At 39.2% G+C, this 23595-nt stretch overlaps 1 protein-coding gene across 8 annotated transcripts in view; it reads left to right on the top strand.

Moving 5' to 3' along the window:
* Positions 1-23254, top strand: part of kif21b (kinesin family member 21B) — a 68529-nt gene extending 45275 nt beyond the window's left edge. For 4 of the 8 annotated variants that reach the window (XM_017304879.1, XM_017304883.1, XM_017304882.1 and 1 more), the window contains 8 exons: positions 5398-5534; positions 6350-6530; positions 6768-6932; positions 7916-8033; positions 9024-9194; positions 13685-13884; positions 14649-14783; positions 16391-23254. In XM_017304879.1, coding sequence (XP_017160368.1) covers positions 5398-5534; positions 6350-6530; positions 6768-6932; positions 7916-8033; positions 9024-9194; positions 13685-13884; positions 14649-14748 — 1072 coding nt within the window. In that variant the 3' untranslated portion in view covers positions 14749-14783; positions 16391-23254. The other 4 variants (XM_017304885.1, XM_017304886.1, XM_017304880.1 and 1 more) reach the window with 3 other exon arrangements.
* The last annotated feature ends 341 nt before the right edge of the window (positions 23255-23595 follow it).

Here is a 23595-nt window from a genome sequence, read left to right on the forward strand (position 1 = left end):
TATGTTAACTATTCACTATGAATCTCATAAATCCTCAACGTGCAGCATCTTAAAACTTACCTCAATTACTGTATCTTTTAATAGTACAAAAAAATAAAAGATTACTCGTCAAATCTAAGACATTAACGCTGTCTTCAGTCTGGATTCACCCCAATGACCTGCTTTTATTTTGAAAACCAGACGTTTTCTGGTTTTCGAACACCACATGTCCCTAAGGGTTTACTTTAACAAACACAATCCGCCACTCTGAAAGAGTTCCGACATCTTGTGGAAGTGGCACAAGTCAGAAAGCGTGCGTTCACACCATTCATTTTGGACGTCTCATGGTAGATTACCTCCAACAAGTACCTGGTCTGTAAGGCTAGTAGAGTGATGGAGTGAGCCAGCATGACACGCCAGCAGCTAATCCGCTCTGCCGACCTGCATGTTGCTTTCTACTCCCTCATCAACGTCTTGCATATGTTCAAGCAAGGAGTCTCATCTGCTTCTCTTGACATGGTGAGGGGGGGAAAAAAAAAAAAAAAATGTGTACATCTTCATGTCCAGCCTTCTGTGCAGTCAGCCATTGCAACACACTGGAAGATTTCCACTTGCGAGAGCACATCTCCAGCTGTGAAAATCTCCAGCTGTGAAGTACTTGAATGAGCAGCGGCTAAAGAGGATGTTTGAAACCAACTTTCAAGACTCGTATACAGTGCAACACAGTTCACTGTTGTTCCATATAAATGCTAAACGCATGGAAATTAAGGCATCTTTTATCGCACTAGCATAACATTGAATCATCTTTTTTGAAAAATATTAATCTTAATTTGCACACATCTATTATACAATGCAATTATTTCTTAACATTCCTATTAAGGAATGCTATTTCTTTCTGTTAAGTGTTTTGGATAGAGGCACAATTATTTGCCGTCAACACATTGTGTTATAGGCGTCTCCTATAGCATTTCACAAGGTTGACAAGGTTTGAGGGTACAAAGAGGAATATTTGATCATTCTGAAGAGACTTCTGTTCCCTTTCTTGTGTTTTCTCTTCTGCTTATCCTCCAGAGGCCAGAGGAAAAATGTTGATTATGTAACATGTGGTGATTTGACTAGGAATCCTATTAAAAGTTACAAAGTCCCCCAGATTTTTTATTAAATTATCCTAATGTTTTTGCTTTGAATACATGATGCCATACACTGTAACAAGGTTCCTAGGGCTTTTAAAAGGGAATCAGGCCCACAGCATCATAGATCCTCCACCTATCAGAGGGCATGGGTTATTTTTTCCCCATCGTTATTATGGAGACTTGATGCCACTCTTTTCTGCAGCTCTCTAATACTTGGCAGTGTAAGAATGTTTTGTCGGTGCCTTTATCTCTCTTTTCATGTGCTCATTGGAAACGCTTATGAACAGCTAACTAACTAAGTAGAAAATATAATGAATAATTATTCTGTTCCAGTTGTTTTAAAGAGCTTGTTAGGGTGCCTGTAATTGTGTCGCTGGTCATTTCTTTACAATTATCCTCAAATGTTGGATTTAAAATTGTCCATGTGTAATTATGCTACACCAATAATATAATTTCATCTGAAGGCTTTTTATACATAGTTTTAATAATTGTCAATAATTGTGGGGTTAAAGAGAAAATGTCTGAACAATACACTTAGCAGTTAGTTTACTACTTTGCAAAATGTCTTCAGCGTCACTTTATTCTTTCAGTTATGAGATTCGAGTTTCTCTCGCATGGTACATTTTTAAAAGTTGTTCATTTTAACAAAATGTTGCTCACTTTAATAAAACAAACAGTCCTGGGATGTGATGCCAGACACTTAGATTAAAAAACCTACTACAATCCAACATTACATCAGGAATGTTCATCTACAACCCAGATGTTGAAACTTTCTTGGTATTCTAGAAAAATAGAAGAAATATTCTTCAATTATAATGAACCATATTTCTCATTAATTTCTATTTTTGATCTTTTCTAGCACACACAAAAAGACTTTCCTGAAATTCCTTCTGCCAGTTTGTTTCTGTACTTCGGAGCGCACATGCTGATCTCCCTCCATGTTTTCATTAGTGCTGGTCTCTTGGGTCTTGGCCCTGCAACATCCATTAGCAGCTCTCGCGGAGTGCATAGCACAGTAGACCATGATATCCTGTCCTCAGACGCTGATAAAACCGGAACTATTTCTGTCATTTGTAGTGTCGCTTCATTGTAAGATATGAAGTGCTGCATTAGGCAGCAGTGCCGCTTGTCATTTAGAGGAAAACAACACGCAGGATAGAAAGCTTTCAAATTGAAGTCGTCCAAAACTGCTTTTGTCAAATAAAAGTAGTTTGGTTGCACACTATCTAAGTGGGGAAAAATGTATATCATTATTATTATTGTTATTATTATTATTGAAGTGCTTCTAAAGAAGTTTGGTATTATTTATAAATAATGGAGAAGATCTATTCAGCAGTATATTTATTTGACACCGTTTTTTTTTTATGCGTACTAATTTTGTGAAAGTATATCATATTAAATTATAATACGTTCGGTTTTCAATTCATATCCATAAAAACATTATGCACAGAAGACTATCTGGCAGGTGAGTTAGGCATTGCTGTGCGTTCATCCCCTTAACCCAGATCCCTCCCTTTGTGATGCCACCGCATCTTTGTCTTTCTGCATTTCTTGAGTCCTATCAAGAATTTTCTGTATCTGCTGAAATGTACAGCATTCAACCTCTAAACTTAGTAGGAAAATAGGACTTGTAAAATGAGTGTAGCTTAAAATTGCTTAATCTACAATAGAAATGTGATTTAAAATGGGGGGGGGAAACAAAAAACAAAAAAAATCAAGACAAGCATTTTGTGACTCTACTTCACTCTGAACATTTGCCCTGTAATCCCTGGAGAAGTTACTAACTGGACAACTTGTTTCCACCTAAACTACGCGTGCCACATAGCCCTCTCTCTGAGTCCCTAAAGACATTTGGCTGTGGAGGAGCCGAGACTCTACCTCCCGTTTGTGGGGATAAAAGCCTACAGTGTGCTGCATGTGTCAATAAGGATATTCCAGGATCTCAAGATGGAGTTCATTGTTCGTAGAGTTGTTCATTCGACTGTGACTTTTTTTTTTTTGCTAATAATTGCTTTTGAGCTTGTTCTGTGCCGATGAGTTGAGTTTTTGTGCTTCGTGAATCTTGGCAGGCATGCATGTTTCACTTTTTTTTTTTTTTTTTTTAATGGCTCATGGATGAGACTTCTGTTTTTAATTGGCTGGCCATTTTACGTGCTTTGAGCGAGATTTATGAAGTATGTTTTCATGTTTGTGATTTGAATTGTGTTTTCTTCATCTCCTTGTGCACATGAGTGGAGCATGTTGCCATCTTTGACACAGTGAACCGTGTTTGTGTAGAAACAAATCTGTTCAGAATGTTTTTTTGGTGTTGCAAGTCACAGTTTTACTTTCTCACATCCTCTGGTTGTCCCTGTATCTTTTGCACTTCTTCTCACACTTTCTCACATACATGCACCCTCACTTGTGTGCAGCATACAACCCAGGAAATCCACCAGGGACCAATTTTTTTTCCCTCTCTCACCCTCCTTCTGCTCCGTCTCACTCTGATGACTGCTCTCCAGGCATTCTGGGACTCTGGCCTGTCACAGGGACATAGCTTGGGAAGGTTGGGAGGGGACAGAGTTTGTGGCGGTCCATCTCGAGAGCATGAGTGCACGTAATACATGTCTGTGTATGTGGGGCTATAAAGAAGAGGCGACACACTGACAAGTAAAATAAGGGAGCAGAATTTTACTGCTGTAGTGAGTTAATTGGGTTGCTCTGCAACAAAAAGGGAGCAGATCAGAGAGAGCGAGGAGAGCTTAAGACAACATCAATGTGTTGTTTTTCCAATATCGCGAGGACATACCAAAATACTAAAAACCTTTCAACTTTTTATATTTTGTCATTGTATGACACAAATCTTCAGTGGGCGTCAGTGAGATTCGGTGTGATAGGTTGACACAAAGTAGTGCATAATTGTAGGAGAAGTATTCAAAGTGTTGGCACAAAATTTCAATTACAGTTTCAAAGGCAGTTTGATCAAACTAAGATTATTTTTCCAACAGTTTTATAAAGTTTTCTGTGTCAGGAAGCCTGGTTGTTTACATCGAGTCACTGACTGTGATGCCCTCCTGCTGAGCTAGCTTGTGGCGAAGGGAAAGGAAAGACTCCCGTTTAATATGAAGGAAGCTCCAGCTCTACTTTGACACTCGGTCTCCTGTAGTCCATTGGGGTTTGAACAGACCAAGCGGACACCCCAAAAACACAGAGGAAGCACAGAGGAAACACAGAGGTAGTACTTTCTATGTTAAAGAAAAAGTACAGAGATGCTCTTATAGGAGAAATGCACATAAGAGGCTGATCACTGAGCATTTTGCTGTTGACAACATTTAGTTGGTGGCAGTAGTGGTTGGCTTAATGACTTTGTCATGGCGAGAAGGGAAGGGTTAAACACAAAGGCAAGACAAACAGACTTCTGTACAGAGAGGTCATGAAGTTAATGGCATTATTAGCTCAGTCGACCACCTCTGGACAGGTGTGCCATGCAAGAGTGTTGAGCTGCTTTATTCAGCAGTGGTGAGTGCTGCCTTAATCTGTACTTACTAGTCTTTTTATTGGGTTATTCCTCTACCAACTTTGCTGAAAAGAAAAATGATCCAGCAACAGAAGTGTTGAACAAATTTCAAGTTTTTGACAACAAAACACATGGCAGTGGGACTGGACTTTTATTGAACAATAATAGTACTGCATCCTCTGAGGCTGAACCTTTACCCCAGTCACAACATTTTCATATCCTCCAATAGGTTTTCTTCCAGAATTGCCTTGAGTTTTCCTTATCTGTGAATGGTTTCCCTGTATTGACTGAAGAAGAGAAGCTCCTCCAGAGTTACCATGGTCTTATTCGATTGTCTTTGTACAGTTTCTCAGCGTAGACGGGGTTGAATACAAATACATGCCACACTTTTCAGATTTGCATTTGTAAAAAAAAAAAAAAGAATAAAAATAAATAAATAAAAAACACTTCTTTTTTTGTACTCTGCAGTTATGCACTACGTTGAACTGGTCTTTCATGCCCAAGCAAAATAATTTGTGGTTTGTGCTGGAAGTGTAATAAAATGGCACTGAACAATACTTAGCATTGTTATTATTATTATTTCTTAGGGGAAATAGTTCAAAAATGAACTGGCTTTGCATTGGTTGCAGAAAGGTTTCTTGTGTGTTTTGTGTGCATGCTCACTGCGAGCTTGTTTATTTTATTGTGCATCCACTTTTGATCTAAAAAAAACAAACAAAACGCATTTGACCTTTCTCATTTAAACTGATTGGAAACTGATGGGGTTTCGGTGTTTTTTTTGACCCATAGGGGTGTGATCAATCCCATTGGAGGTGTAAAGGGGGGTCGGACAGCACCCCTCCAGTGCGTCTCTGTTGCCGAGGGCCACTCGAAGCCGGTTCTGTGTGTGGACGCTACAGATGAGCTGCTTTTCACTGGATCTAAAGGTACACACACACAAAGACTCACAGAGGCATGCATAGTTGAAAAAACACAAGTAGGTCACCTTAAAATACTTGTAATACGATGTTGCGAATGTTATCACTGCATTTGGTAGTGATTTGAAACCAAAATCTGTTCCTGTTTGTAGAAAGAAAACGTGAGTTTTACACTGCATAACCAATTTTAACTAAACAAAAATGGTGTAAACAGCAGGTATTTTATAAAATAATCCCAAATTGCATTTCTACAATGTCTGTGATTCACCATTGGCTCAACATAAGAAATGCAACAGGTCTAATCCTGGACACGTTTGTGTGTTGTGGCTCTTGAGACGATGACTTGAATGAACTTTGTTTCCCAGCTTGCCGTTGTCCTTCTGGTTTGTGCGCAGTTTTTGTAACACACTTTTGACTTCCACTCTGTTTTCCACTATTGTACTAAATTAAACCTCCCTGAGATCACCCACGAAGTGGCATTAATCTATATTTAATCTCAAATATGAAAGAAATGCGATGTAAATTACATTACCATTAGGATGTTTTGCAATGCACATTGCATAGAGTTTAATACAAGCTGTTGATATTAAGGTGTCAGTAATGCATGTGTGATATTTGCAGCATTAAAACCAACATCAATCCGAATGGCATTACTTCACAAATTACACACAACACCAAAGTTCTTCTGTTTTATTCCAGCCGTACAATGAAGAGCTGAATGAAATGTCACAGAAGAGTGGGTGCGCAGACAGAAAGTGAATTGTATTGTAGATTTAGAAGAAAACCTCGGATCCTAATCCAACTTTTCCTGTTTTCGTCTTCAGATCGCACCTGTAAGATGTGGAATCTAGTCACAGGTCAGGAGATCGCCACCCTCAAAGGCCACCCAAACAACGTGGTGTCTGTAAAATATTGCCCCTCTTCTGGTCTGGCCTTCAGCGTCTCCACCTCATACATCAAGGTGTGGGACATCCGTGACTCCGCCAAGTGCATACGCACGCTCACGTAAGCTTGTTTCCCAAATCAACCAGATGGCAGAGTTTTGAGATTGCTGAAACACTTCAGTAAAAGATGATGTACAAATATGCTCTTTTTCCCCTTGAGCGATGTGCTTCATGTTGCATTAAAGTGACAAATTAAACTGAAGTGCTTTTAGAGAAAATCACGGGAGCCTCTTCCTACATTTGATCATTTTTTTCTTTTTTCTTTTACACTGCTTGACCTCTCTTTACCCCCTGACAGGTCGTCAGGGCAGGTGGTTACAGGAGACGCGTGCGCTGGCACAACCACCCGGACAATCACCTTTGCTCAGGGCGAGTGTCAGATCAACCAGATAGCGCTCAACCCGTCAGGATCTGTGCTGTATGCTGCTACTGGAAATATTGTTCGCATGTGGGACCTTAACAGGTACATTTGTAACAAGTGTTTTACATAGCATTTTTCTTCTTTGGTTACTTATGTAGTCACTTAGATATCCACTGTTTATCTGTTGATCTTTATGTTTCTGATAAGTCTTTAAAAAGAAGAGAGCTTTTTATCAACACATTGGTAATGTTGGTTTGTCCAAAATTCGCATTTGTTTGAGCAACCATCCATCAGTCACTTTCTCCAACTCTCCTCTATCAATTCTCCCAAAATCCACAGATCTGTCAATTGTTCTTTGTTTGTTTTTTCTGGCATTCTTCCAATTGTTTTGTCCATTTATCTGTCTATGATCCATCTTTATATCTAGTATTAACTATATCATTATGCTGCCAATCCGCCCATAGTTCGTTCACCTGTCAGTTTGTCCAAAATTGACCCATTCGTCTGTTCATTTGTCCACCGTTCATTTTGTCCGTCCGTCCATCGGTTTGTCCATTCAACGTCAGCCATTTGTCCTTCGCTTTGCTTGTCTGTCCAACATCTATCTGATTATTTTGTCATCCATCCATTTGTATATTTATCCTTTATCCATCCCTTTCTTCTGTCACATTTAACATGGGGAAAAGTACAGACATCTCAAAAATGTGTTGGAAGCCAGTCGGTGTTTTCCACAGTCATTTTTTGACATGTTTTAGTAAGGCCTCATTTTCTTCATTTTTTTTTTTTTTACGCGTTAAAAGAGAAGTGATCAACAGATTGGAGCAGACAGTTTGCGCTGAGGGGCTCCAAGGTATTTAATGATGCATAAGAAACCCCCCCCAAGAAATGAAAAATGAACAAATTAGGCATTTCTTCCTTCTCTGCCAGAGGCATCAGTGTGTCGCAATAGTTCAACTTTACGCAAGAGAGGGAAGGTGTCTTCATTTGATGACACAGACGGCTTGAAAATCGGATTTTATTTTCCGTAATGAATGTCCCAGACCTTTGTTTCATCTTCTCCTAAGTGTGGGTGTCTCTTTGTGCAGGATGCAGGCAACAGGCAAACTCTCAGGCCACATCGGTTCTGTCATGTGTCTGACAGTGGGACAGTCTCTTCTGGGCAAAGACCAGGTCATCACTGGCTCCAAAGACCATTACGTCAAGGTACAGCTCACAAGTATAAATACAGTACTCTGGAAAAGTATTCATACACTCTCGACTTTTCTTACATTTTGTCACTTTGCAATCACAAATTATAAAAACTAATTTTATTTGGATTTGATTAATTGGGAAGTAGAAAAAAAGGATGCTGTTTTCTTTGTACATAAAAACATTGTGGTTTTCATTTGTATTCAGCTCTGTCAGTCAACTGCATTAATTTGCTGCAATTATAACCTGTTAACTTTTGAGGCATGTTGCTTTGGAGAGCATTTGTGAACATCAGTTTTCAGGTCTTGTCACAGATTGTTAGTTGTTTTAAGATCAGGCCATTGACAGGGCCATTTAAAGAGAAATATATTTTGAGCCAAACCATTCAGTTACCTCTGGCTGTGTATTTATTGCCGTCTTGCTAGAAAGGAAACTTCCACCTCCATTTGACATCTGTTGCAGCCTCCACTAGATTTTCCTCCAGGATTTCACAGTATTTAGCCCCACATATTGTCCCATCAACTCTGACCAGCTACCCTATTTCCTGCTGAAGAAAAGTTATCCCTACATCATGTCTGACCATGGTATGTTCAGGGTAATTTGTAATGTTTTGCTATGTATTGACTACTAGTTATCCCACCTGCTTAAATTTTTCTCACCTGAGGTACGGATCTTTGCAGCTCCTCCAGAGTTAGCATTAGTGTTCCAGCTGTTTTCAATGGTAGGATTTTTTTTTTCTAACATAACGCCATTAAAACATCTTCACAGCTTAATTCTTGACCCGTCTGCGGTCTCCATAAAGCTGTTTATTCAGCAGTGTTGTTTTAACAAACCTTTTTAGAGTATGAAGGCTGAATATAGGCAAAGGACACACGCTTGTTGTGTAGTTTGTGGTTGTATGGTGACAAAATTTGAAATGGGTAGTATGAAAGCTTTAATTTTGGATGGTATTGTATTAACAATCTAAGTGCACAAAATAATGCTCGTTTCTTTTTTTCTCTTGAGATATTTGACGTGGCAGAAGGAACTCTGGGTAATGTGGGTCCAGCTCATAACTTTGAGCCTCCGCACTACGACGGCATTGAATGTTTGGCCGTGCAGGGAGACGTGCTGTTCAGCGGCTCGCGAGACAATGGCATCAAGAAGTGGGAGCTGGAGCAGCAGGAGCTCACACAGGTTTGTGTTGTTTTGCATGTATGAGGAGTGCAGCATACAAAACATGTATTTGTCATGTTTAAAACATGTTAACAGCTGCAAAGTGATTCTTGTACAGAGCGCTACATGATCCTAGTGTATTGTCTCCTGCTGACACTGAGAAGGTTCACTGGGTTGAGTTAACAGGAGGAGGGATGTTTTGTTATCACGGGGATAATAATTCGCACATTTGAATTAGTGGAGTGCTTTCTTGATGAAACATGGAATGAGTCTGCAAGTTGAACAATGAGCACGTCTTGAAGGCAATTAAATCCTGATCTCTTGACCCTCATAATTACAGGGCAATAATGTCCAGCCTGCTCCATACAGTGTGCTGCAATTAAAATGCTAACAAGGTAGATAGCTGCAGTAAGATCTCCCTTATTGGTTATAATAGTGAAGAACTTCATCACTACATAAGCATAAGCTCCTGATCGGTGGAGCAACTCTTTAAGTATTGCAACTGTGCTTCATCTTCCTGACTAGCAGAACTCTGTAAAACTCTGCACCTCATCATTTAGGTTGAAAGCATAGAAATATTTACCCATTTATAGTTTAAGTCCTTGCAAGCTGCTCAGAGCTTATTCGCATGTGGTGACATCAGTGCATAATTTCTGTATCTTAGGATGAGTGAACATGCATATATATAGATGCATAGATGAAATCTCTCCATTTCTTTGAGATGTACTTGCTGGTATTATTTTCAGCATGCTAATAAACACTTTCTGGGTTAGCCTCTAGCATTACAAGGAAAACTGTAAGTGTGTCATTAATAATTAAGATTAGCGATTATTAGCTTAAATAAATCAAAGAAAGATTTTTCACGTTCCTAAATGTTCAGATGAGAATTTTTCTTTTGCTATTAATGCTAAATTTGTTTTACTCTTTGAGCAAAGAGCAACTTGGATGTTAGTTTATCACAGCATAATAGAAATGTATTTATAAAAGGTAGTATCTAACTACTGAGAAAAACTAAACATCAAAATGAAGGATATACTATAAATAAAATGTTTATTGGTATAACTTGAATTACCTTAAATCTACCATACTGAAGTTAAGCTAACTACATCTTTTAACATTGTTTGCTTATCACTGGTACCAATATATGATTTAATAAAAGGCCCTAAATGACAAGTTTTTGTTGTTTTACGTCTTGCCAGATGTTTCTCGTTTTCATGATTTTAAAAGATTTACAAAGCGTCGTTAGAAAAGTAAATAACAGTACCATCAGCTGACTCGTTATAAGCATTGTAAAACTGTTGCATATTTAAAATATTTGTTTGATAAGAGAAGTCATGAAATGCACAACTTTTTTAATGGTCATTGTCCAGTTTGTGGGTTGCATAGTGGCACAGTTGGTAGAGCTGTTGCCTTGCAGCAAGAAGGTTCTGGGTTTGATTCCCGGCCCCGGTCTTTCTGCATGGAGTTTCCATGTTCTCCCTGTGCATGCGTGGGTTTTCTCCGGTTACTCCGGTTTCCTCCCACAGTCTAAAAAAACATGACTGTCAGGTTAATTGGCCTCTCCAAATTGCCCCTAGGTGTGAGTGTGTGTGTGTGTGTGTGTGTGTGTGTGTGTGTGCATGGTTGTGTGTCCTGTGTGTATCTGTGTTGCCCTGCGACTGACTGGCGACCTGTCCAGGAACGTTAGCTGGAGATGGGCACCAGCAACCCTCCCGACCCCATTAAGGGACAAGGGTGTAAGAAAATGGATGGATGGATGTCCAGTTTGCATATTCAGAGACATGCATTCTATGCAGACACTCCTAAAAATGACTTGGCTCTTATTTAAACGGTCTCTGTAATAACCATGGAGAACTGAGCAGCCAGTTGGAAGCTCAGCTGGTGGCCAGCTTCCTGCTACCCGAGCGCTCCCTTCATGTCTCTCTTACCCGCAGTGTAGAGGTAGCCGGCAGTGTGTGTGTGTTGTCATGTGTAATGTGGCAGGAAAGTGGCGTGTCAACAGCGGGGAGCTCGGAGCCCGCTCACACCTCAGCCACAGGTAGCGGTGGAGGAGCGCGCCTTTGTTCCTGCGATTCTCCACCGTCTCCTGTGTATCCTCCGCTGTCTGCGTTTGTTAATAATGCATAATCGTACTGGCTTGTGGGCGGATGTGGTTTTACTCATTTGCATGCACATCACTTTCCCCAGTTTGTTTTGCATAACTTCTGTTTTGCCTTTTGTTTATTCAAACAGACAAAGCCAAATCACAGGACGTAATTATTCCTTTCCAGAGCTGGAATTAAATCTGCTCTCTCTTAGCTGCGGACTGTAGCTTATGACCTTAACCACATTTGTGAAGCAGCCAACACCATCCATTTTACAGCCTTCTCCCGACTCAGCGATCTCTGTATAATTATGTAATGGGATCAAATTGTGGCTTTGGGTATAATAATGTAACATATTACAGTGGACTCTGAAACTCTGCCTTCTTCAGGATTATTACTGGGAGCTGCTGTGCCCTGTCCAGCACCATGAAAAGAAGCCTCTGTTGTTCTTTTCCTCGAGGAATATGTGAAGTAATATTCTTATAATTACTCAAGACTGCAGTCTAGTGGATCCCACACTACCCGACATGATGAATGTCCCAATATAGCCTTCCCAAACAGCTTACAGTGTGTGTGCGGCTTTGCCGAGTAGTAAGTGTTTATGTAACTGTTGTTATTGCTGTGTGGTATTATTCTCTGTAAGGTGTTTAAAAGATTTGACAGATTCTCACTTTTATGTGTAAAGCTATCACAGAGAGTGTTAATGTATATTTATCAAGTCTTCTCGTTCAGGTCGTTCTGCACCGTTTCTCAGCATTTCTGTTTATGCATAATGATGCACCACATATGCTTCCCCCCACCCCCTTGCCAACAATTGATAGTGAAGCCTACATTGAACTTTCACACATGTTTTACAATTGTTTATCAGTAAATAGAATCAAGTTAAATAGATGAATACAGCAAAAAGTATTCACGTCCCATTTTGTTACAGTCACAAATTTTGGGTATTTTCTGCGATATCCCAACACAAACTGTGCAGCCCATTTCTAATGCATTCTATAGTTTTATTAAATAAACCCTTTGTATTTGGCCGGTGTCCTCTTACCCTCTATATGGACTAGTTACCCAGTTAAACAGAACAAAACATCCCCATAGCATGATGCTGCAACCACCATGTCTTCTGCAGAAACGGAGGGAAGTGTTGCACTTGCAGCAGCCAAAGATCTGCTCAAAGTAAAAACAAGATAGTAATAATAGTATGCATTTGGTAACATTTCATGCACTTTTCCATTCAGTTGTATAAAGTAGAGGATTATGTACGTTATCTGTGGTTACATGCTCTTGTGAAATTTATCTTCACCTGCAGTTCTAATAGGCAAGGAAGGTGCTGCATTAAGATGATCTAACTATACAGTGTTTTTAAAATTAGAAAAAGCGTGTCTTTACATCTAAAAGCATACAGTGGGTGAAAAATAAACAGGAAAATAAATTACATCTACTGCACAAGTCTCAACCATGACAGATTCTGAGAAATCCTTTAGGTGTACTTTCATTAAAAGCAAATAAACATGTATGAAATCGGCAGTGACAGATGACAGACGTGCAAGAAAAAGAAGGGGATTAATTTAGAAAAGCAGTCTTCCTTGGTGTGTGTTCCTCTGCTCCGAGCTACCTTAATGTGCTGAGATGAGAACAGCATTAAAACCCCAAACTGTACGAGTCATAAAAGTTTAATAAAGCCCTGCATAAAATTTAAATTGCTCTCTCTGTGTTTGCTCTGTGTTTTAGGGGAAAAAGGGCGAACTGATTTTGTTTGACATCTTACCTCTGCGGTGATTTATCACAGTCTTGGGTTAAAAAAAAACTCAATATCCAATCAGAGGTTTTTTGTTTGATGTTTCTGTGGCACTCCTTAGATTTTCTCAAGGCAAAAACACAGCCTTACGAAAAAAAAATAGCAAAGACCATTTGAGGGCAAAGATTTAACTTATACAAACCCCCATGAATTGTATTGTCAAGTAAAACTAAAATGCTTTTGGCTCACCCTGAGAAATAAAGGACTCCGAGCTTCACAGGTCCCCACCTTCATCACGCGTTGCTGCAGAACAGACCTTCATGTTGATGTGAACAGATCATTCCTTGCTCATGAATTCTGTTTGAAGCCATTGTAAAACACACTGTGAATAGACACCGTCTAAGAATAGCCGTAGCACAGTCTAAAAACGGGTCTCTAAAAAAACTTGTACTTTTATGTTGCCTGGCAACAACGAAGTGCACTTTTAATTCAAGGAATATGTTGTTGTTCCCAAGGCACTTCGTTTTTGCTCCATTATAAATGAAACGCGGGGACATGTATGTGTGTCTGCTGTTATTTAAAGAATGCAGCAACCCAAATGTCGAGTGTATCCTGCTGGATTATTGAATCGAATGTCAGATGTTTTTCTCCTTTTATTCGGCTCCTAACGCTGGTCTGCTCTGACTTCACAGCAAATCCCAAATGCCCACAAGGACTGGGTGTGCGCTCTGGCCTACGTACCCGGCCGGCCCATGTTGCTGAGCGCCTGTCGGGGCGGCATGCTCAAGGTGTGGAATGTGGAAAACTTTACGCCCATAGGAGAGGTCAGAGGTCATGACAGCCCCATTAATGCCATATGCACCAACTCCAGGCATATCTTTACCGCCTCCAGGTATGTTTAAAGAAATATACTGTGCCCATTTACAGCTCTATACAGTTTCTTGCAAATATGTTCACGGCTATTGGAACTTTTTTCACTTTTTACCCATTATATAGCCACACACTTCAAAGCTTTTATAATGATATTTACATTTTTTTTTTGTGGGGGGGTCAGGGGTTACGTTACAAACCAACACTCCAAAATGAGCTTCAAGTTTGCTGTTGTAATGTCACTAAATGTAAACCAGTGATTACTTTTGCAAGGGACTGTATGTTTGAAATGACCCTCAACCAGTACTTTCTTGTTTCCAGTTTGTTCATGCATGTAAAATGATTTGTAGGTAGTCCTTTATTGAAGTCTTCTGGAAATTATTTAATGAGAGCTTTGGAGTTACAAATGCCAAATGACATAAAGTTCAAATTGTCATCAATATAAAATGTTAAGATCAGAAGTAAAAAGATTGCCCTTTACCTAAAGAGTGATCTTTCTGAGGAAGACTGAATCATTTCGAGAGCTAATAATCAGCTAGCTCAGCCCAGAGTTGGTGAGAGTGTTGAACTGCAGCTTTGATTTCATAATATTGTGAAACAAAGATGGTGCTGGTTTAGCTGTCTGGGTCTTCTCCTCGCTGTCTTCTTTCATCACATCTTAAACTTTATTAATCATCTCCTGTTGTTCTCTTGCTTCATCGCCATCCTCACTACGACCAACTGTTTCCTCCGCACTTTTCTTTTCTCCTCTCACCTCCTCCTTCCTCCTCCTCCCGTGGACCCCAGTGACTGCAGGGTGAAGTTGTGGAACTATGTGCCAGGCTTGACCCCATGTCTTCCTCGTCGGGTCCTGGCCATCAAGGGCCGAGCCACCAGTCTCCCCTGATTGTGTCCTCTGCACACCGAACCTCCTTTCCTCTGGTATTCTCTTAGCCGATCATTCTTCTTTTCCTGTTGTTTGTATTTCCCTAACTTTGAAATTTCTTCACCTTTGTACCTGAAATCCACCCTTTTAATTCTTTTTCTTTGTGTTTCTGCCCTGTTTTTCATTTTGTGCTCTTTTCGTTTTTGGTTTCTTTCAAAAATCCTTCTCTGTTTGGCTTTAAAGAATCTTTTCTTTTACTTTTTGTAGTTATGTTTTGTAGGTCACTTGCCACATCAAGGACAACAGGGAATAACAATCTCGGTCCAATTTGTTGCATACACACAAATGATTGTTTATATGCTGTGGATGTATCGTTCCGTTTCATACTCGACTTTTAGCAAAGTAACGAGTTTAGTGTCGGTTGGAAATTTAAAGGCAAAGATCAAAATATCGCTGAAATCAATCACTCCTACCATTTTCCCCTTTGCTCTTGGATAGATTTCTGTTCACATGGCACATGCAGTCACAAAAATTCGAGTTGCTTGTGGTTGTTAATAAAATTTCATGAAATGGACCCTTGCAGACCTGTACAAAGAGCCACACAAGCACCGCGGTCAAGCAGATGGGGAACAGTGCTCTCATCATCTGTGTAACCCCAGCAGCACGCTGTAGTCTCTCACTTCCCGTGGCCTTTTTTTTTTTTTTTTTTTTTGCTGCTGCATTGATCTCTTATACACAGAGCAACATGCTCAATACCTCGCTGCCTCACCCGCTGCTCGCATCAGACAAAGTTTTGTGACGGCACCCCAATGAGCAGCTGTTGTAACGGCATGATGTCCAGGTGTTGGATCTGGTTTGAACGCTGCAGTGTGAAAGGGAACCAAACTAAATGAACTTATGAGAGTTGCCCAATCGAAAAAGTTTCTTGGACAAATCCAGGGTGACAGCGGCCCAAGTTTTCGGTTCATCTGGAAGTTAATGTTCCCCATCTGTTCGCACACGCTAGCTGACAGAACCGTCACACACATAGGGCGGTATCTTTGTCTCTATTTTGGAGAAACTTTCAGATGCAAACCAGCAGAAGGCTCTTGCACGAGCAGAACTGGACAAAATCCAGTTATAGACCAAAAGTCTGTATTGTTTGGTTTAAAGTGAACGGAGAGGCATGTATTTTTGCAAATTAGCTGAAGTTTGATTTAAAGTTTTTCAGTTAAAGTTTGCATTCACTCCCTTATAGAGGGCATTTAGTTATGACATGAGTGAACTGTTCTCTCTTGAAGTTCATTGTGTTACTGAGTTCAAACTTCTCCAAAGGAACTAATGACGGACTTTACCTTATTTACATGAAGATGGTGGACGTGTATGTGCCAAAGCGCAACAAGAAAATGAAACTACGCTCTGTTGTGTGAGTTGTCATGACAATGCAGGCTAGCTTTTCGGTGAAGAGTTACTGACTTTGTGAAAAATGTTTTTTAATTATGTGTGTTGAGCATATTACATTAGTGAAGTGCACTTTGAGGTGTGCGTCTTTCTAAGTTGTCCAATGCACACCAGTTGTTTTGGAAGATTTGTCTTCTGTTATTTTTTTCCTCCGTTGGTTGTGCTCTCCTTGCTTTTATTACTTTGCTCATCGTCCCTCCCCTCTCCCTCCCTTCCTCTCCAGCGACAAGACGGTGAAGATCTGGCTGTCAAAGGTGTGGAGGAAGAGGTGAGAAGCAAAGTGACTGTGTATCCTCTGTCAGCCATCTTGCTGCAACAGCAGCCGCTTCCAGCGACACAATGTGACGCCTCAGTCGCAGTTTCCAAGGCAATCAAGGTGTGGATCATGCAGAAAAACGGAGGACCGGGAAGTAAAAAAATATGCCATTCAGAATTTTTTTTTTCTTTTTTTTTTTACTGAAAACTTTCAAAGTGCCATTCTGCTGTGGTGCTACTCGGAGATAAATGTTGTCAGCCTGGTGAAGCGTCCGCCAAGCAAAACAATTTCTCACCTGACATGAAAACAACCACCTGCAGCCTGGTACTAAATGAAAGTGTCCTTCTGTTCTTTCACCAAGGTTTCAGGCAAGTGAGAGATGAATCTGCTCATGTGTCTGCTGGACTGCAGTATTAGGGACCGTCTCACAAACATTGTGGCTGCTTAGATACTGAGCACATTGGATAATCGCGTTAAATGGTCACGGCAGTGGATCGGTGGGCCGCTGCTCAAACGTCACTGGAAAACTACAGACTACCACTAATTGGTATCCAGTTTTAGCAGGTGTATGACTGATTGTTTTGTCATGTTTGTGTTTTTTTTTATTATAATTTCTAATTTATTGTTTTTTCTACCTCACTCGTTTTGAACTCTGACCTGAGGTGTGTTTAAAAAAAAAGAAAAAAAAAGTTTTTTACAGGTCTTTGTGCGGAAACAATTGGTGCTTTATGTTTCGAAGCCATTCATTTAATCACTATCGCTGTGTGCATGTGTCCTGTGTGGGGCCTCCTGGCAATCACACCGTCTGGTTGCAGAACAGATATGGATGTTAGCGTCGGTCCAGCAGGACCATGACCGAATCTCATTATCTGTTCTCGAAAAAGCAAACTGCAGCCAAAGTAAGAAACAGACGTGCAGTTTGCTGACAACATGAGCGCTCCTCGCGGACATGTGTGGCAGGTATTACACCGCGGCCAAAATGTCAGATCGCAACGCTGTCAATCTGCAACACGGGAGCCGTTTTTGCCATTTATCATTCGAGCGCCCACTCCAACACTTCCCATCTCTGCCTGTTCCTTTTATTTTTATTTTTTTTAAGGTTGCGCTTTGCACTGACCTTACTTTGGAGTCCACCTTCTTTCCAGCTTCTAAACTTCTCCCAGAAGCCAATTTAATTAGAGCTCGGCTCTTCCAGCTGCTTTTCAGGCAAGATTTCTTGCGCGAAAGTAGGTCATCACTGAGAGGGATTCTTTTCTTTCCCCTCTCTTTTTTTTTGATTCCCAGTTTTCTTCCACCCACCATTTAGCTGCTACACTTTCAAGCAGGAATAAACTTCCTGCGCCTGTGCACTGATGTACAAATCTGTTTATGTGGCAGATTAGGCGTGTGGGCAACACGCACATATGCACATGCCACGGATAAATAAACAGTCTGAGAGGATGTTTCGGCTATCCATCTTGTTTGATGCGTCTTGGCATCTTTCACTGTGTTGATATAGAGTCTCCATAATAACACAGAGACGTACAGTCTTAGGGGCTGCAGCATGCTCTAGAAGTCGACTCTATTGCCTTTTTGTTGCCTGACACATCCTAATACTGAAAATAACTCCACGTCATTCCATTATATCCTACCTTTTGCTTAACACTCCAAAAAAAAAAAAAAATGCTGGGACACATTTCAAGCTTCTTGCCACTCAGATGTCTTACTGCTTGATTTAAAAAACAACAACAACAACAAAAAACAGTTTATGTCTGCTAGCCATGTTCTGCTTAGCAATATCTGTTTTGAAAAACCATGTTTTTGCTCATTTGGTGCACTTTTCCTCGCAGGAGACCCAGAGTCGAACAGTATGTAGTTAAATTACGAGTGATGCTTGGATCAGAAAACCTAGTTCAGAGAAGAAGAAAGTAGGAAAAAAAAAACAAAACAAAAAAAAAAAACAATTTTCCTGTTAAACGTCCTGCTGCTGCTTCATGTGTCCAACATGAATCTGAAGCTGCTTAAACTCGCCAAAAGCAATTTTCTTGGTTGTAGTGTTCTGCTTAGGGGATAAAAACATGATGATTCTAATAAAGCGTTGTCTTGAATAATGTTTAGAAACTCAGGTATATGTTGAAGGATGATTTCAAACTTTAGTCATAATGTGACCCTGCGAACTAGCTTTTTCTATCAACATAGCTTTTTCTACCAAATGCCTTGTTTGTGAGAATATTATTATTTTGAACAGAAATGGTACTGTTGGTGTTTCATACATAAACTTTGTGAAATCCTTATTTTCCATGTTCCACTCTTCCATTTGATGCCCTTTACTTCTTATCTATGTACTGTGCCAGTTTTACGCGGCACCTTCCCAAACTGGCCAAAACTGAATGCCTTGAAAATGTGCACTGATATATATTGTTTTTTTTTGTTGTTTTTTTTGTTGTTTTTTTTTTACCATAATGACATCTTTAAAATGTGTACAGTATGTAATATATGTAAGTAGCTGTCCTGTAAAGCTGGAGTGACTGGTACAATAAAGTGGTCGTTAGCAGGGTAAAGAACTTCCACAGAGGAAAAGAGTAGGAAACCTTGACCATCAATCTGTTGAGCCCTTCACTGCATTTTTCGGTGCCAATTAGCCTAACTGACCCTGCTCACCATCACACCAGGTTCAGAGTGATAGCAGTGAATATACAAGGTTATCTCTTTCTTTTTCCTGCTCTTTTAGACTTCTGCTCGTTTTTAGAGGCTTTGTAGTTCCACAGCTTCAGATAATCTGCTGCCCATCGCTTGTACATTTGCTAAAGGGTTTGTGATGTCGGTAGTGCCGACTGGTTGATTGAACCTCTTCAAACATCGCTGTTCAGTGGGTGACTTTGTTGTCTGTGTGTTGCTGATCTAAGTGATTATTTATTACCATTGACATGGTTATTTTTTTCCTGGACTCTGAACAGCATGCCAAGTATAAGAGTTACTCAGGTCATGCAAAGAGTTTACGTGGTGCATCTTAATAGATTTAAATATTATTGAGAGGTGAAACTTGTGTCCTCAAATCATTTGTTACAGGTTTATCTATTCATTTTGGTGATTGTACACTTGCCTCAATCTTTTGAATATGGTGTGGGGGTTTTATTTTCTCCCACACTTGGTGCAGAACTATTTGACCAGAGATCTTAACTGAAAGTGACAAAAAAAACAAAAAAACGAAGCTTGTTAGAAAATTTGATATTTTAATTTTAAAGCCAATAATGAAAAAGGATGAAACTGTTATGGTCATAAGAGTGCATATTTGAGTGTTGTCCAGCAGAAAGTCATGGACGGCATCAGTAAGGACCTTAAGCCCTGAAAGGTCATTTTTAAAGGAACTGGCTGTTTACAGAGTGCTGCATCATTAAGAGCCTTTAGTTAAAAAAAAAAAAAAAGAAAACTGCAGCTTCAACATGGTTGTAAATCAAAGTTCATAACAGATTCACAGAACGATACATCAAGAGTTTTACTTTTAAAAGTTATTACAAAACAAAACCTTTTTGAAGATATTCCAAGCTATTGAGATGCACCATTTACTGTTTTCTATTGACCCCAAGCTCTGACACTTCAGATTATTCAGCACCTCCCCATTACTTGATGTGTAAATAATTGTACCATATGATTTTTTTAAAGCATTGTAGCAACAAATTTGAGTTTAACTGACTTCTTTCAGATCAGTTGGTCCCAGATTGATCTCCGCAATTTAGGATTTATGAGCACTTTGGGAAAACACACTTGCTGCAAACACTTTACACCCTGTTTTGTAGATGTAGATGAAGCCATGTTTTTATCTTACCTTATTAGAAAAATACAGACATTGTCCTAAAAAAAAATAAAGCACCCCTGTTTAAATCTACTGTAGGTTTAGAAGTAAGTTATCATATTATGTCTAAAAAATATTATATGATGAAAAAAGGAAAAAAAAAGAAAGGTAGTCCTTGCTTTCAGATTTGCTTTTTAATCCCACTTTAGGGCATAACACAACTTTATAGATGATCAGGAGACTTTATCTTCTTTTTCTTAGTTGTGTCTTGATATTCAAGTTCAGTTGTCAATGATGACCACAAACCACATGTTAAACTGTCTACTACGCAATCAGGAATGTATGCTAATCTTGCTAAGGGTTACATTCTGATTCATGCAATACAAAATAGGCAACTTCTCAAGAATGCTGGAAATATCTTAAAACGTAGGAATGAGGGAAAAAAAACAAAAAAACATCAGTATGCAGTGGAACAGTCTACCTCACTAGCTGCATACCGCAAAGCAAAGTGCTTAAATGTCTGGTCAAAAAAAAGAAAAAAGCTTGGGAATTGATGAAAGAAACATTGTAATGTAATTTATCTAACTGTCAAGTAAAATGTCATCCTTGGTAGATCATGCAAATTTATCCAAATTGCTGGTATTTTGAAAAAAACATTAAGAGATACTTGCTGGAACCTTTTACAGGTTAAGCCTCCCAGAGCATACTGCAATAAGTCTTAAAAAATGAGTCAGAAGTAAGTAGTAGGCGGCTTTGAACGCAGCATGCATTTATTTGTTTAAATGCCCAACACCGGTCGCCCCCCAGCTCAGTGGTTAAACCTCAGTATCCTGATTTATTGTCGGTACACGTGACGAACTCCACTGTCTGGAGAAGCACAGTCATTTTCTAATGATAACACGGTAAACCTATGTTTAAAGGTTCGGACAAATACAGATACACCAAGACCGAATACTTCTGAAAGGGATATTTCATCTGTTTTAAGGCAGGGTTGTGTTGAATGGTTGACACAGTTTGGAGAAAAAGTGAGAAGTTCTCATGGGGGAAATCAAGCTAAATGCTGCGCAGGTTCAGTAAAGATGTATTCCTCTCATTGTCTGGAATGTCAAAAAACCAATATTCCTATTTTAGATGGCATATTTGTTATGAGTACACTTTTGCACGTGAAACTTGTGTACGTTGCCGTTTTCCTTGTTATGCTGACTGTGGACTGGAGTTGTTTAAAATGTCCCACTGCTAATCGGCTAAGTCTTTTAGGTCTGGAATTTGGGTGTTAAGAAGACGTTTTACCTCTTAGTGAAGTTTTAAGAATAAACTGGGGAAGTGTGGGTTTTGTTTGGAGAAACGTTTAGCTCCTTCAGTTTCCATAGCAACACAGATCTAAGGTTTAAAAAAAATAATAAAAAATAGTGCTAACGTTAGCAACATCCGTTGGAGATTAATTCCAGAGTGTAGAAGTGAGGTTCTTTAGAGTTATCATCCCTAATGGCTCCTTTACATATCATAACTCCATGAGCTTGTAGAAAAATTATGTAAATCCTGAGTGTTGGATGACTAACAAGCTATATAGATGTGCTCCCCTGTTTTAGCTGACTTTAGCTATTTTAAACGGCTTAAACTGAAATTTTTCATATCGGTGTGAAACAATGTTTTGTCTACAACTTCACAGAGACCAAAGTATGATGCAGTATTTTCTTTTTTTTATTCAGCTGATCATGGTCTGTGTTACTGACACAAAAACCAAAAGCTTGCTCTTTCCACAGTGACTCTAGCGGACTGGCAAGTTGCTGCGGATCCAGCTGATTAAAACGACCAACAAATCCACAACGTAACCTCACGTAGTAATATGAAAGTTACTTGCCTGAAAACGTCACACCAAGCTCAACACTGGCCTTCTGTGAAATTGGAGGAAGCTTTTTTTTTTTTTTCCCTCTGGTAAGATAATGCCAGAGAAAATGAAATGCTGTGCCCCGTGACACATTTTCATTTTTAACTGTTGTAAATTCCTAACATCAGCTCAAAAAAGGGAAAGTATCTTCAACTACATTCTGACTTACTTAGGACTTATTTTCCAGCAAGCTCACAATGAAATGTTTCTACAAGAACTAAGAGAGCTTTTACTGATGAGTAAAAAAATCAGGACTACTGTCCTGTTGGCTTGATTCTCTCATGATAACTCCTGCCTGGTTTTCAACGCCAAGATTAATCTCACTGTTGTCTACTACAGACCAACTATCGCTTTAATATTACCCATTGCGTAAAATTACTCTATTTCCAAATGAAATAGGCAATTTCTGTTTTTTTTGCCTTAAAGAGTTGTTATTGATAGTTATTTCAAATTTAATATTGATAGCATACAACCTTCCAGACACATTCTAACAAATAATAATAATAATAAGAAAAATTATGTGATACGAGTAGCCAGTGTTTGTATTTTATAGAAAGATCTAATGTTTCCCAAAACCGAAGCTGCACATAAAGCTCTTAGCGTTGGCGTTGTGCCACAGCCAAATCTCCTCACTGCCTGTAAAAACAAAGTGTATTAAGGACTTTTGACCAAAACTCATGAATCTGCTTCGATGTGCTTTTTGGGATTGCAGATTGTCCTTCAGTTCTGTTTTAAGCCAGTAAGTACTTCTGCTTACTTTATCATCCTGGCAGAAAAGGGCTGCGATTTTGCCTGGGGCCTCTGAGGGGATGGAATGGCATTTACACACCATCATGTGGGCTCTTGATCGAGAGAGCACTTGGCTACTCTGTCACACTTCAACACGTATCTTCTCTTACTGCTGCTTTAGTAGATTTCATCCAGGTTTGTGTGTCATGCTAACACAATATCTGACAATATCTGTGAAATATGTACACTTGGCATAAAAAAAAAAAAATGTAGGTTCAGAGGCAAGGTGTGTCTTCTGTTGCACGCACTGAGCCCTCGGTAGTGTAAATGTGTGTACAGTTTTTGTATATGACAATATGCATGTAATGAAGCCATGTACAATTACTTGTGAATAGTGTAAATAAATATTTAAAGAAGAATCCAATAAATGAATTCAAACCAATTTCTGTTTTTTGGACATTTAAATTTTGTATGTTGAAGAAATTTTTCTTGCTTTTTGTAACTAGGTATTTAAATATGTCGAATAGCTTTATGCTGTCCAACATAAGTTGGATGTTTTACCAAAATTATTTCTATAGGATAAATCTAGGAACAATGTAAATAATAGCATGGAAACGTAAAGAAAATTGAAAGGGTACGGTTACATTTATGAAAACATTTCAGTTTTGCTCTACTTTTTTTTTCTCCAGAAGTTATATTCTGGAAAATATAGCTTAAATATATTTCTTCAAGCTATATTTCCAGAAATATATTTGTATAATTATATAAATATATTTTTGTGTT

Source organism: Poecilia reticulata, linkage group LG5, assembly GCF_000633615.1.
Source record: "Poecilia reticulata strain Guanapo linkage group LG5, Guppy_female_1.0+MT, whole genome shotgun sequence".
NCBI lineage: Eukaryota > Metazoa > Chordata > Actinopteri > Cyprinodontiformes > Poeciliidae > Poecilia > Poecilia reticulata.